The sequence below is a fragment of the Salvelinus fontinalis genome, chromosome 2 (assembly GCF_029448725.1).
Source record: "Salvelinus fontinalis isolate EN_2023a chromosome 2, ASM2944872v1, whole genome shotgun sequence".
In the NCBI taxonomy this organism is placed as follows: Eukaryota; Metazoa; Chordata; class Actinopteri; order Salmoniformes; family Salmonidae; genus Salvelinus; species Salvelinus fontinalis.
This window is the reverse complement of record NC_074666.1, coordinates 50,546,222-50,558,959: the sequence shown is the minus strand read 5'-3', so window position 1 is coordinate 50,558,959 and position 12,738 is coordinate 50,546,222. Positions and strand designations below refer to the sequence as shown.

The 12,738-nt window shown below is 42.8% G+C and overlaps 1 protein-coding gene across 3 annotated transcripts in view; it reads right to left on the bottom strand.

Moving 5' to 3' along the window:
• Nucleotides 1-1,311: 1,311 nt before the first annotated feature.
• LOC129820278 (protein Aster-B-like) overlaps nucleotides 1,312-12,738 on the bottom strand; it is a 180,456-nt gene continuing 169,029 nt past the window's right edge. For 2 of the 3 annotated variants that reach the window (XM_055877349.1, XM_055877357.1), the window contains 12 exons: nucleotides 12,596-12,711; nucleotides 12,316-12,463; nucleotides 11,898-12,090; nucleotides 11,549-11,695; nucleotides 11,039-11,163; nucleotides 10,522-10,664; nucleotides 10,050-10,153; nucleotides 9,218-9,424; nucleotides 8,776-8,866; nucleotides 7,553-7,660; nucleotides 6,872-6,992; nucleotides 1,312-6,546 (listed from right to left, as the gene is read on the bottom strand). In XM_055877349.1, coding sequence (XP_055733324.1) covers nucleotides 6,457-6,546; nucleotides 6,872-6,992; nucleotides 7,553-7,660; nucleotides 8,776-8,866; nucleotides 9,218-9,424; nucleotides 10,050-10,153; nucleotides 10,522-10,664; nucleotides 11,039-11,163; nucleotides 11,549-11,695; nucleotides 11,898-12,090; nucleotides 12,316-12,463; nucleotides 12,596-12,711 — 1,593 coding nt within the window. In that variant the 3' untranslated portion in view covers nucleotides 1,312-6,456. Of the gene's footprint in view, nucleotides 6,547-6,871; nucleotides 6,993-7,552; nucleotides 7,661-8,775; nucleotides 8,870-9,217; nucleotides 9,425-10,049; nucleotides 10,154-10,521; nucleotides 10,665-11,038; nucleotides 11,164-11,548; nucleotides 11,696-11,897; nucleotides 12,091-12,315; nucleotides 12,464-12,595; nucleotides 12,712-12,738 lie in introns of all 3 variants that reach the window. The other variant, XM_055877342.1, reaches the window with a different exon arrangement.

The window sequence follows — 12,738 nt, the reverse complement described above, 5'->3', positions numbered from 1 at the left end:
TCAACTCACATAACAGGGTTGACCTTAAAATATGGGACCGTTTAATTTTTTAAAACGAATCCCTAATAACAATAATCTTCAGCAAAGTCTTTGTCAAAGCAACTAAATAAGTAGGGCTTTACAATGATGGTAAAAACTTGTGAGACATTTTCGGGTTAAAATCTTCCTAGAAGTCACAGAGTGCACAGTGGGATGTCAAAATTGTTTTTAGTTTATTTTAGAATTCTAGGAATTTCCATGTGGTTTATATCAAAGAGCACACCATTTACTATAATAGGCTTTTAAAATGCAATATTGGTGTACAATTTCTACTTAAAATATCAAAGGGATGCAAAAGAGACTCATTTCGTGGAACGAACCAGCCTGTGCATCCCAAATGGCACCCTATTGTCCCAAATGGCACCCTATTCCCTATGTAGGGAATGCACACTGAGTGTACAAAACATTAGGAACACATTCCTAATATTGGCCCATGTTGACTCCAATGCTTCCCACAGTTGTGTCAAGTTGACTGGATGTCCTTTGGGTGGTGAACCATTCTCAATACACACGGGAAACTGTTGAGTATGAAAAACCCTGCAACGTTGCAGTTCTTGACACACTCAAACTGGTGTGCCTGGCACCTACTACCCTACCCAGTTCAAAGGCACTTAAATACTTTGTCTTGCCCATTCACCCTCTGAATGGCACACATACACAATCCATGTCTCAATTGTCTCAAGGCTTTAAAATCCTTCTTTAACCTGTCTCCTCCTCTTCAACTACACTGATTTAAGTGGATTTAACAAGTGACATCAATAAAGGATCGTCACTTTCACATGGATCCACCTGGTCAGTCTTTGTCATGGAAAGAGCAGGTCTTCATAATGTTTTGTACACTCAGTGGATGTCTCTGAATGTATGTCGGTGTAGGGCTCTGGACAAAAGTAATGTACTATATAGGGAATAGAGTGCCATTTGGAACACAACCTCAGATAACATGGAAAATCATAGGCAAGGACATGAATGAACAATGCATTCACTCCCTTATTCTATCCTTTTAAAATGGCTATAAAATGTATGTCTTATTTAAAAATATCCAGGTAACATGGCAGCATCACTATCAGATTAAAGATATGAATGAACATATTGACTTTACATGAATGAATGAATGACCAAATGTAGCACTAACACAAATGGAAGCCATGTGAAAATTGCTCAAAGGGGTACAGAAAAATACTTGACCGATATTGAAATAACATCACAGTTCCTTTGTCCTGTTGGTAAGGACAAACAGACCGCTGCAGGGGTGAGTCAAACAGACGTGAGTCGTACTTTCCATTATTTTATTTAATCTCTACTCCTCCACAAACCAATAAAGCCTTTAGAATGTTCTTTCTTTCAAAGTTTTCCCCCCAAGACCACGCCCAGCGTGGATGGGTTTCTCTAGTCTGTGTACACTGGAGCTATACACAACATATACATACAGTATTATCTGTATAAATATTTCAGTCATATATAGGAGATCAAAAACACTTTAAAAAACATATCAGGTATTGTACACACACACAGAGGATATACAATACCACAAACGAGTGTTTCTGAGATGGAAAACTTGCACCTGTCTGAGGTGTGTGCGCTCGTGTGTGTACTGAAGTGAAGGGTTTGAAAGCATTGGAGGTCAGGCTTCTTGGGATTGTCATGGAAACTTAACCACAAACACAAGCTCTAAAATACATCCTTTCAATTCGCTATGTATGTCTCATGCTCAATTTAAGACACTATTTTCTACCTATATTGTGCATATTGTTCATAATTTCCTTAGAATTTACTATCATTTGGCAAACATGAACAGGTCAAGCTGCAGCTTTGTGAGCGTTCAAATTAATAAAGAAAGCTCTTTCAGTTTCAGGTTTTTAAGAACACTACTTTTTGGGTGCAACATATTTTGTTTGTTTTCTCAGACACTCAGACATGCTTACTGACCATTCTATTAAAAACACAATTTAACAATTTCATTTTCAGGGCCATTTGAGGCATTCCTGCATATATAAAGCACCTATGCATAGAACACATCTGAGATCATGAATTAAATCAAATGAGACAGGAATCTAGCATGCATTCTCTATAGAAGGGTCATCAAGGGTCTCTACGTTTTTCAGGAACTCAAACGAAGGCAGCTTACTATCGAAATTTTAGATAATGTATTTAAATATATGTATTGCATCGGATTAATAGAGCGTTTTCTTCGAATCCTTCATGGTGAAACAGCCACGTCCGTTTGAGATATTACAGCAACAAAGTTACTGCAATCAATGAACAATGTTTTTTTCCCACCTCAACAGCATTGCACACACGATAGAAGAGCACAATATGTACTACACATTGTTGTGCGACGCTCCTCGGCAACAAAATCAATAACGAGCGGCAAGTTGCGTTGTTTCCTCCTGCTTCGTATTCCATCTCATTCCAAGGGTCACCTTTCCAAGGGTCACCTTTTGGTTTGCACATCGTCTCACGTTGGTTGACCGCTTTCTACTCCTCTCACCGAGTCAACAGAAATGATTGTCATGTCGACTGGTGAATAATGCAAGGTTCAGTATAAATCATTGTAATCTCATCATGGGCCCTTTTTCTCAAGAATACCATTTCATCTGCCCTGAATAGATCTCGTTGTCTCAATTATCACTCTTAAAATGAGGCTTAACAACTTGACCTGAACTAGGTCAAATGGCCATTTCAGCAACATTGACCATGTCATAGCGCAAGGGAGTGGGACAATCATTCAGCAATAGTGTAAATGACTCACATTCATAATGTATGAAGCGCTACCCACTGTATCAATCCATTGCATATATTGTTGTTTCTTCTTTGAGATGAAACCCTCCTCTTTTTGGAATGTACGTGAGTTGTGCCCGATCCACTGTCTGCAAAGCCAATGAGTGCAGGGTCATATTCATTAGCGCACACTATAGCAAAATGCTTTGTAGCGGAAAAGTAGTGTTTCTTATTGGACACATTCAGGTACGTCCCTCTCTGTTTTCGCCCGTTTGCTTGGTAGTGAATATGACCCATGTCTAAAGCGTTGTATCCCAATGCGTAACGTTGATAAACTCAGACATAATCATTTTGGCCTAAATGTTACTTCTGCACACCGTGCACTGTGTGTCTTCATCCCAATCCCTCAAACATACCAGTTAGTGGCTGAATCAACGGCCGCAGGCTTTGTTCGTTTCCAAGGTCGTCACAGGAATCCTTGAGAGTCCAACCAATTCAACATTGGGTGGCAAGCAAATATGGAAGTGTTTAGCTGTCAAAATTCAATTTGAAATGAAAATGTATTTTGATAGCTATGCTTCTTCCATAGACAGATGGGGAGATACTAAAATTGTAGTTTTAGCCACAGTTGATACCATTCTTGTACATTTTACATTTGGGGCATTTTAAATCATCAAACACAAACGATGTGGGAATGGTTGACTGTGTCAACTTGACACATCCAATACGCCAGGACATAGCCCACAACATACATCTTTGGGAAGACAGAGGAGTACAGTAGGTCAGACCCGAGTTCAAATACTATCTGAAATCTTTCAAATACTTTGAGTTTGTTTTAGCCTGCCTAGAGTGTCAATGGGTGGGGTCTGCAGTTTTAGGACTTTTCTATTGGTCCGTAAAAGCCAGGAAAACTCAATCAAGCACAGCTGAAATATTTGAAATTATTTCAAATGGTACTGTATTTGAATCCAGTTCTGCAGTGGGTGACCACTGAACGTTTCCCCAAACGTTTCTTTTACATTTCTCGTATACACTGTACATAAATAACCCCCTAAATATTTGCCTCTGAATACTGTACAATTTCCGTTATTCTTGTTTTTTCCAGCTTCAAGCATATTTTTCAATGAGGAAGTTCACAGTTTTAATCATCAAATATTTCGTAGTAATCAAAGTTTTTCGGTTCAGCTGCAGTATCCCTTCGTAAAATTACGTCCCTCTCCGAAGAAATACCCTCCCTAAAATACTGTCCACTCCGTCTGTGGTTAAAAGCTGAACAACCAGGTGCCCTGTGAAGAAGGTTCATAGAGTGACATAGTGTAACATCCACATTATCATAACACTGATCATTATGTTTTCTCTGTCTGACACAGTATTTGGGCTGATAACAAATACTGGGGAAAAACAACCTACATTATTTTTGAAGCGCCGATAGGGACACATTCAAGCTCCATTGAATGTGTAAAATCACTTAGGGTCCATACCAATGCCTATACAGTACACTCCCAAGTACATTGTATTCCAGCCAATACAGGACAGCCACAAATGAATTGATACAACACAAAGCGGCTAAATAAAAGATGATAACAATACTGCCCAAAAACAAAAAAGATACGTTAGCATAAAAGTTGACACGTAAATCTTGGCAACAATGAATAGATGTATCCATAACCTAAAACAAATCATCCTGAAGGACAAGGTTGAAGACATGTATGGATAAAACCTAAGCACAACGTTGATATAACATTTAGGGTTGGCTTGGGCCAAGAAAGCCCTGTTCCCGGAAGAACGTTGCATCATTGGAAAATACTGTGTGTTTCTCAAAATGCATACTATCATGCTCCGAGCACACAAATTGAAGCACAGGAGGGTCGGAGTATGAGTCCAAATCAAAGTATGCGAAACAGAGCACGGAGGGCACTTCCCGAATCCGTACTCTGGTTGTACATATTTTGAAGCATCAAGCAAGTTTCAATGGAAACTATGCACAGAAAAATGTAAAAAATTACACAAAATTATTAGAAATCAATGGCAGACTCTGACATCTCATATATTGCCTGACTACAATATTTTATCTGGATACGTTAATAAATACATGCTGTGTTAATTTTGGCATGTTTACCTGCCTACAATACCCACTGTAGTATGTGTAGATCGCAAGCCCGTACGTAGTAAGTCAATAGGGCTAACTGGCTAGCTACTACTGTTAGCTAGCCAGATGGCCACAAAGAACTGTTAGCTAGCTAACCATGAAGAATTGACATCTACTTTGCATAACATATGTTTTAGGTCATTTTTGCCTGTTAAACTACCTGATGAGCTAGATTATTAAAATTCACATATAGATAGCTGCTAGTTATGAAGTAAAACATTTGCTTTGTGTATATCTTGTTTCATCTCTATTGTCATCGTCCGGGCTGGAAGAAAGTTCAGTGAATAGGGAAGTGCAGCATGAGAATAGAGTAGGGGGTGTGCTTCTCAAATGTAATGTTTTTTTTGCGTTCTCCTCTCTCTCGTCCTCACAAGAATGTACCCAAGAGAACGTCTTCTAAGAATGCACTCGGAGCATGACAGTGTGGAGCACGGTAGTATGCATATTGAGAAACACCTACTGTGTACCTCTGCAAAAGCTGACCGCTTTCTCATCCGTGTAAGCTAACAAGCTGGCAACGTAACCAGTTACCTAATACATTCTCACTGCTGCTAAAAGCTATGGCTAGCTCCCCTGTCCACAAATACAAATCAAAGGGGTAGGGGTACTCTACACGCAGTAGAGAACATGCCTTAGAAAACATGAACACATAAACATAGAAACACAACGCCATGGCACAAGCTTTCAGGGAAACCTGCCCTGATACACCATGGAAGCCTGGTAAAAATTTGCCCTGACTTCTACAAAAAAAGACATACGTCATTATAATATATTCATATATATATATATATATATATATATATATATATATATATATATATATATATATATTATGTATATATATATATGTATTTATAATATACTATGATTCCTGGTGGTTCCATCCTAGAAATGATGGGTTGTGTTGAAACACTGCATGTTGATTGTGGTTCCGTTTATGATCGTGGTCCCAGAGTCCAAAGGTTTGTAAAAAAAAAAGGGATACTGCAGCTCCAAAACTTTGTCCAAGAGTTCCTAAAAAGGCGACGGAGGAACACAAGGAACCCCTGACCCAGTATTATTTTTGCTCTTCTGAGACAAATATGCCGACGTTTCAATACACATCTCCACCGAAAACAAAAACATTTTCCCGACGGAGACAAGAAATGGAAGCTTCCCTGACCCATCCCTTCTATCTTTGCTTTGTCCGTATGTGGCCCCAAAAAACAAACAAAACAAAACACTTTACAGTACAGCATTCTCAGAGAACGAGGTGATAAAAAAGTCAGAGTTTAGGCCAATGTAGGTCATGGCACCGCTGTCTTTTCCCATGATGCAACGGTGCAGACGGCGTCCGCCCCAATCCTGTCCTGGTGGTGATGAGGTAACTTTCTGCCAGACGTTGGGCGGTGGGAGTGGATTCGGTCGTTCTGGGAGACCTGTCGTCATTCCCCCATGCAAGAAAACATATTTCTCTTGTTTTCCTAAGACTTTTCCCAAGACTTTCCCATAAATGGTTCCTTAGATATTGCACATAATGTCCTGGCTGGTGCCTTAGGATTGTCTGTTTGTCAGTGATATCGACTCCTCTTCTCCTCCGATTCAGAGTTATAGTCTCTTAAGCCCATGCCCTTCTGCAGGTTTAGTAATGAGTCCTTCATCTAGGAAAGGAAACATTTCAAGGAAAAAGAAAGGAAAAGGAAACAAAACATTTTGCAGATCATGCATTCAAGTCAACATGAAGTGCAATTTGTAAAAAAAAAAATTGCAAGCGGAACAAGTTGATTCAATCCTAAATTCACGTCAGGGTCAAATCAAATATTGACGGAGCACATTAAATACAGTACTGCATGCGTGTTTGAACAACCATCTATGACACACAGACACATTCTTGAATGTTCTTTAAAGTTTGTGAATGAACATTCTTTCTCTGACCCAATTAGTCAGTTATGAATCCCTATTCTCAGTTCTGATCGACTGTCTCACCTCGTCCAGCAACATCACCGACGACTTGATGATCTCCTTCCACTTCTGCAGCTCATCGTCATGGTACCGCTGCTGCGACTCCAGAAGCCGGGCCCACTCCAGCTGCGTCTGTGGAAGTTTACTGTGAGAGAAACACACACACACACAAACACAGTGAAATATCGCCATCTAGAGGTCGCAGTGTGTTATGGCTGATATGTATGATTCTTTTAAGCAATAAGGTCCGAGTGGAGAAGCAAAGTGCCTGAATAAAGGGAAAGGGGGATACCTAGTCAGTTGTTCAACTGAACGCAGTGGTACATTGGCCATATACCATCAAACGGTGAAGTGCATTATTGATATTATAAGTTACCAACATAAATATAACAGTGAACAAGTAGTCATAGACATGGTACTATATTTTGTATGATATACACGCGGCTGGAATGCTGTTTCAGCCAATCAGCACCCAAACTACCCGGTTTATAATATGTATTATGACTGTCTATGGTAATTTATAGTGTCTAAAAACACAGTGGTCCACAATGTTGTTTTGAATCTGCCATATGTCTTGTCAATTGCTGTAATATTGTGGAGGGAAAACTTGAATAACCGTTCTATACTACAACTCTACCTTACAATTCCAAAGTCATTCCACGGTGCTGGTATTGAATTGGGTTGTATTGTATTTGTGTGAAGTACCTTTCCTGTGGTCGTAGGCCATGCCACGAGGTCAGGCTCTGTGTTGTGTACTCCAGCATCCACAGCTTATAGAACAGCATCATGTTCAGAAACACCAGCAATACTAGGCTGGAGAGAGAGAGAGAGAGAGAGGAGAGAGGAGAGAGAGAGGAGAGAAGAGAGAGAGAGGAGCGAGAGAGAGAGAGAGAGAGAGAGAGAGAGAGAGAGAGAGGAAAGACAGAAACTGCGTAAAACTACTGACATAAGTCTATGTTAGACGAGAGATATCAGGATTCGCCTGGAATGGGAATGCCAAACATCTACTGCAAAGGAAGGATGTTAATTCTCTGGTCCAGTGTATGTACGGGGTGAAACAAGTCCATCAAACGCATCTAATCATCAAAATCAACATGGCGTTATGAAAAAAAGTTGAATACCTTATACAGATCCTAGGATGCATGAATGGAGACAGGGAAAGAGAGCGAGAGAGTAAGAGAAGAGAGAGAGAGAGATAGGACAATTACACACACCACCAGAAAAGAGAGAAAGAAGACAGTGTTTTATATGTCCCCTCTCATACTACATTCTACTTTAGAGTAGTAGGAGAGGGGAAATCCGACTACCAATGAATGGTTGGTTTTAATACGCACAGAAAGTGGAAACGCATGGATGCACGTCACAACGTTAACATTTTCAAACTGGCGGCACCTCGGTCAGTTTTGGAGACAGGTTTTTTCAAACAGTGTAACGGTATCTCGCGAAAGAGTTTAGAAGCAGTTAGAGTTAATAGGCAACGGCACCACTCTTTGCAAGCAGATGCGATGATGTCTTCAAAACTGCATCGTGTGTCTCCAGTAATGTTTACTTTTTGACATACTCCACTTTCCAAGTGTATTGGTACACCAAGAACAAGAAGTGTTGATGTGGCCAGATTTAATCAAATGAGTCCCAACTCACAACAGGCAACGTTGCCACATTAATAACACCGAAAACATTCAACATCATCTGAGAGAAATGTAGACACCAGAGATATCTATGGTTACTGCAATGGATCTATATGAGGGTGAGAGTCAGACTTCTCCACCCATAGCATTAAAATGACTACAACGGCCATCTTAGGGGCTTTGTCCGTTCTAGTAATTCTATATCTATGGATCCACCTCTCAGTAACAGCATGGTGAAAGAGTATTTTAAACAACCAGCAGTTGTGACAGCTTCCAGGGTGGCGGTGGAAGGACACTCACACAAAGCTGATGATGAGGAGTAGCTTGGAGACACTGTAGAGTGCTAGGCCCCCTGGGACATTGTCCGGGATGTATCTGGTTTGAGTGGAACCTGCTGGAAGAGAGGCGGCCATTTTGGATCAATACAAAAAAGCCATGAATGACCTAATATTATATTCCTGTCAGTTGCACGTTTGTTTTTTTAGAACCCTGTACCGCGGTTTGTGCTCGGAAAAGCTACAGCAAACATTCTGGGAATTTTTCTGATAGTTGTTCCATTGAGCAAGGAAAACTCAATCAAAAGCACCTAAAGAATTTGAATAGTATTTGAACCCAGGGCTGATTGAAACCGTATTATTGGCAATTGATAACAGCACCTTAAGGCTTGAGGGTGTCCTAAAATGTACACCATACTCTGCGTCAAACACAGCTATCAACGGTCAGTCAGTCAGTCCCCTCTAACCTGCCACGTGTTTGATCCGGTGGCGGTGGGTGACCTCCTCGTCCTCGGGCGTGGTGACGGAGCTGAGGGCTTCGTCCATGTGTGGGGGCCGCAGGTGGACCAGGGGCCGTTTCCGTCGCCTCAATGCCCCTGCCCGTAGAGCCCTGGCCTTGGGGGACTGTCTGTGGGGCTCGGCCAGGACCACCTCCACCTTACTCAGCTCCAGCTCTGGAAAGAGTTAAAGGAAGCTGTGTTACACAGTGTCTGTGTCTCAAATGGCACCCTATTCCCTACATAGGGCACTACTTTTGACCCGTATGGTATGGTACTGTATGGTATTCAGAGGCTGTGTCATTCTAAATCAAGCAGAGATTTAATAGCCAGGATGCCGGTATGTTTCTGCTATGTACACCTCATTTGTTGTGAGTTGTTGCCTTGGGTTGTTTGGCAAGACAACCTGTAAATGGTCAGCTTAAGATGACAGACTGGCATGCAAGCTAGAGGTTTAAGCAGTGCTCACATTCTTTGAGTGAAATAAATATTTACTTCAATAATTTCTCTTGGACACGCAATATCTAAACAGTACCTATTCCAGTGTCTCAAGTGAGAATACAAACACAGGCAGTTGTTTTGAAATTCAGAGGTACCGATCCTTAGCCTCGTACAACCATCCTGATCTCTTGAGCTTACATTCTGCTTCGCTTCACAGATCCTTGATGAAGCGAAGGGAAACGAAACGGGAGCACAGAGGGCAGGATGGAGGATCCGGCCAACAAATCCTAGGCTCCAAGAATACTCCCAGGCTCCATACTGTACCATTGGTAGTTGTAGTCATATTTTAGATACAACTGACCTAAGTGTCTGAAGTACTCATCCAAGCCACTCCAGAAGTTCCTCTCGATGAATCCCTTGACCAGCCCCCACGGCTGTTTCCTGTAGCGCAGCTCTGTGGATACCCTGCAGGTCACACACACACACACACACACAAACACACATAGACACACAGGCACATGTACATGCGCACACACACAGAGGCACATACATTTGACTCGATTTGACATACACACGCACAGACACCACACACATAAATAAAGTCCCATCACACCTCCTTGGCCCACTGTATGCGTCAACCTCAAATGTAACTTCTTTCCCTAAAGGGTAGAATACGTTTCACCGAAAGGAGTCAAGTACCGCATTATCAAGATGGTGTTCAGTACCGACAAAGCGTTTTTAAACAGAGTGAACTCTGGAGATACCAACTGAACGACGTGTCCAATCAGAACACTCACAGGAAGTATAGACAGAAAACAGGAATTCTATCTGACCTGAGCCGACACTTCTTCTTGGCCACCCTGGTGAGCACGTAGCGGTTTAGAGTGTAGAAGTAGTCATGGTAGGGGACGTCGTGTGCTATCACCTCGGCATCTATGATGTAGCACTCGCTTTCCTGGCTGGCCTTGTACAGCGTCTAGACCACACAGATATGACACCGTTGAGTTAACAGACAAAAAAAAGGCCTATTCCGGCTATTGGTTGGCTGCAAATGACTTTCAGCTATTAGTAATCTAAAAATGAAGTGCTAAACCCATGATGCATAATAAGACTTGCTATAAGCATTCATAATAACCCATGGCTCACTAATGCAGCCCATGAAAATACATACAGTACATAACCATAATAGATTTTTTTTATTTTAAAGAGTTACCATTGTGCTTGCATTTAACAGTGACATTACAGTGAGTGTAGTTACAGTATGCCGAGTGCAAACAAAGCACGAAAACAAACCATGTACAACATTTAAAACTGCTATGACATGCAGTGCCACTGGGGGGCTCCACTCACCTGCGTCTCAGTAACTGTGGCTGTCTTGGGGGCCAGGGGGTTCGTGAGGGAGATGGTGTACATGATCTCTCTGGTCTGGTTGCCCGTCTCCTCTTTCTCTTTCTTCCAGGGGTGATAGACTATGTCTAGATAAATAGTGAAGGTGGACAGAAAGATCAGCCCTTTACTCCTATAACCTTTTGCAGAAGTTTTAGTCCGACACACACTGAGGTTTTGTTCAATTCTTTCAACATGCATCCTACCTGCCTCCCTTCCATTACTGATCTGGGAGTTATTGGATAAGGGAAGGCGGGGTTTCCACCATATCGCTTTCACCAATCCAGCCATGTCAGATTAGTAAAGGAAGGAGAACAACAAGAAGGAAAGAGAGAAAGGAACAGACCTTTCGACAGTATCTGAACAGGGCCAGTATTCACAAAGCGTCTCAGAGTAGGAGGGCTGATCTAGGATCAGGTCCCAATCTGTCCATTTAATCTGAATCTAAAACTGGTCTAGGTACTGTGGTGTCACCTGAAAAGCGTCTCTGCTCCAGGAAGTCCCTCATGAAGGTGGACTCGGTGAAGAGGATGTCATACATTTTGTCAACGCTGAACTCGTACACCTCGTTTATGTACTGCTTCCCATTCAGGTCCTCATGGAAGGCCTGCACCTCCCCTGCTGCACGCACGCACACACGCACACACACACACACACACACACACACACACACGCACGCACGCACGCACGCACGCACGCACACACGCACACACAGAGGAAGAGGGAGGAGAGTAAGTGTGTGTGTTATACATGAACAGTGACAGTGTGCGTGAGTGAAATAGTGAATGTGTGCGTGAGCGAGTGGGCGTGCTGGTGTGTAAACCTTCGTCGTCGTGCGTCTCGGAGGAGTCGCTGAGCTCGGTAGGGAGGTCCTCGTTGTCGTTGAAGTCCAGCGAGGGCGAGGGGGCGGGACTACTGTGACCACTGCTCCGGTTGTCCAACCCCGGCAACTGGAGGGTCAGGAGTTCGCCATCGGGGAGACACAGGGGGAACTCGTCCACGACAGCCAAGTTAAACTATAGAGGAGGAGGGGTCATGAGCTCAACTGAAACCCTAGGCCCGACTACCTACAGTACATACTTGTGAAGCTCAGCCAGGTATATATTTATCTTGGGTTGAAATGCCACAACTGTGGCCTGGGGTGGTCTAGCAGACTAAGCCGCTGACTCTAGAACACTTTATGACGTTTTGTCTGTAGGTGATCCACAGCAAGATTTGGTATAATATCCAGTGGTACTCACGGGGAGGAGTGATTCGATGGTGCCCGGACAGGATAGGGCGTTGTTGGGGAAGGCTCTGTGGGACAACAGGGGGCTGGTGTCTCCCTTGGCGTCAGGCATCTTGGCGAAGTTGGTGTCATTATCCTCCACGGGCAGCTCCTCGCAGTACCTACACCACAGGGACGCGCAACAGCTGTAGGTCAAGGTTATCAGCTCGGGGAACGATGCCAGCCTTTACGATGCATGGTGATGGGGGGTGGCGGTGTGTGTGTGTGTGTGTGTGTATGCGGTCAAAACTCACCCCATGGTATTGAAGTCATCATCCGGCGGCACGTAGTCCTCGTCGTCACTGGTCAGACCCAGCTCATTGCCATAACACTGATGGACAAAATGCCACAATTCTTTGGGACACAAGGGCTGAGAGGGATAGAGAGAGAGAGTGTG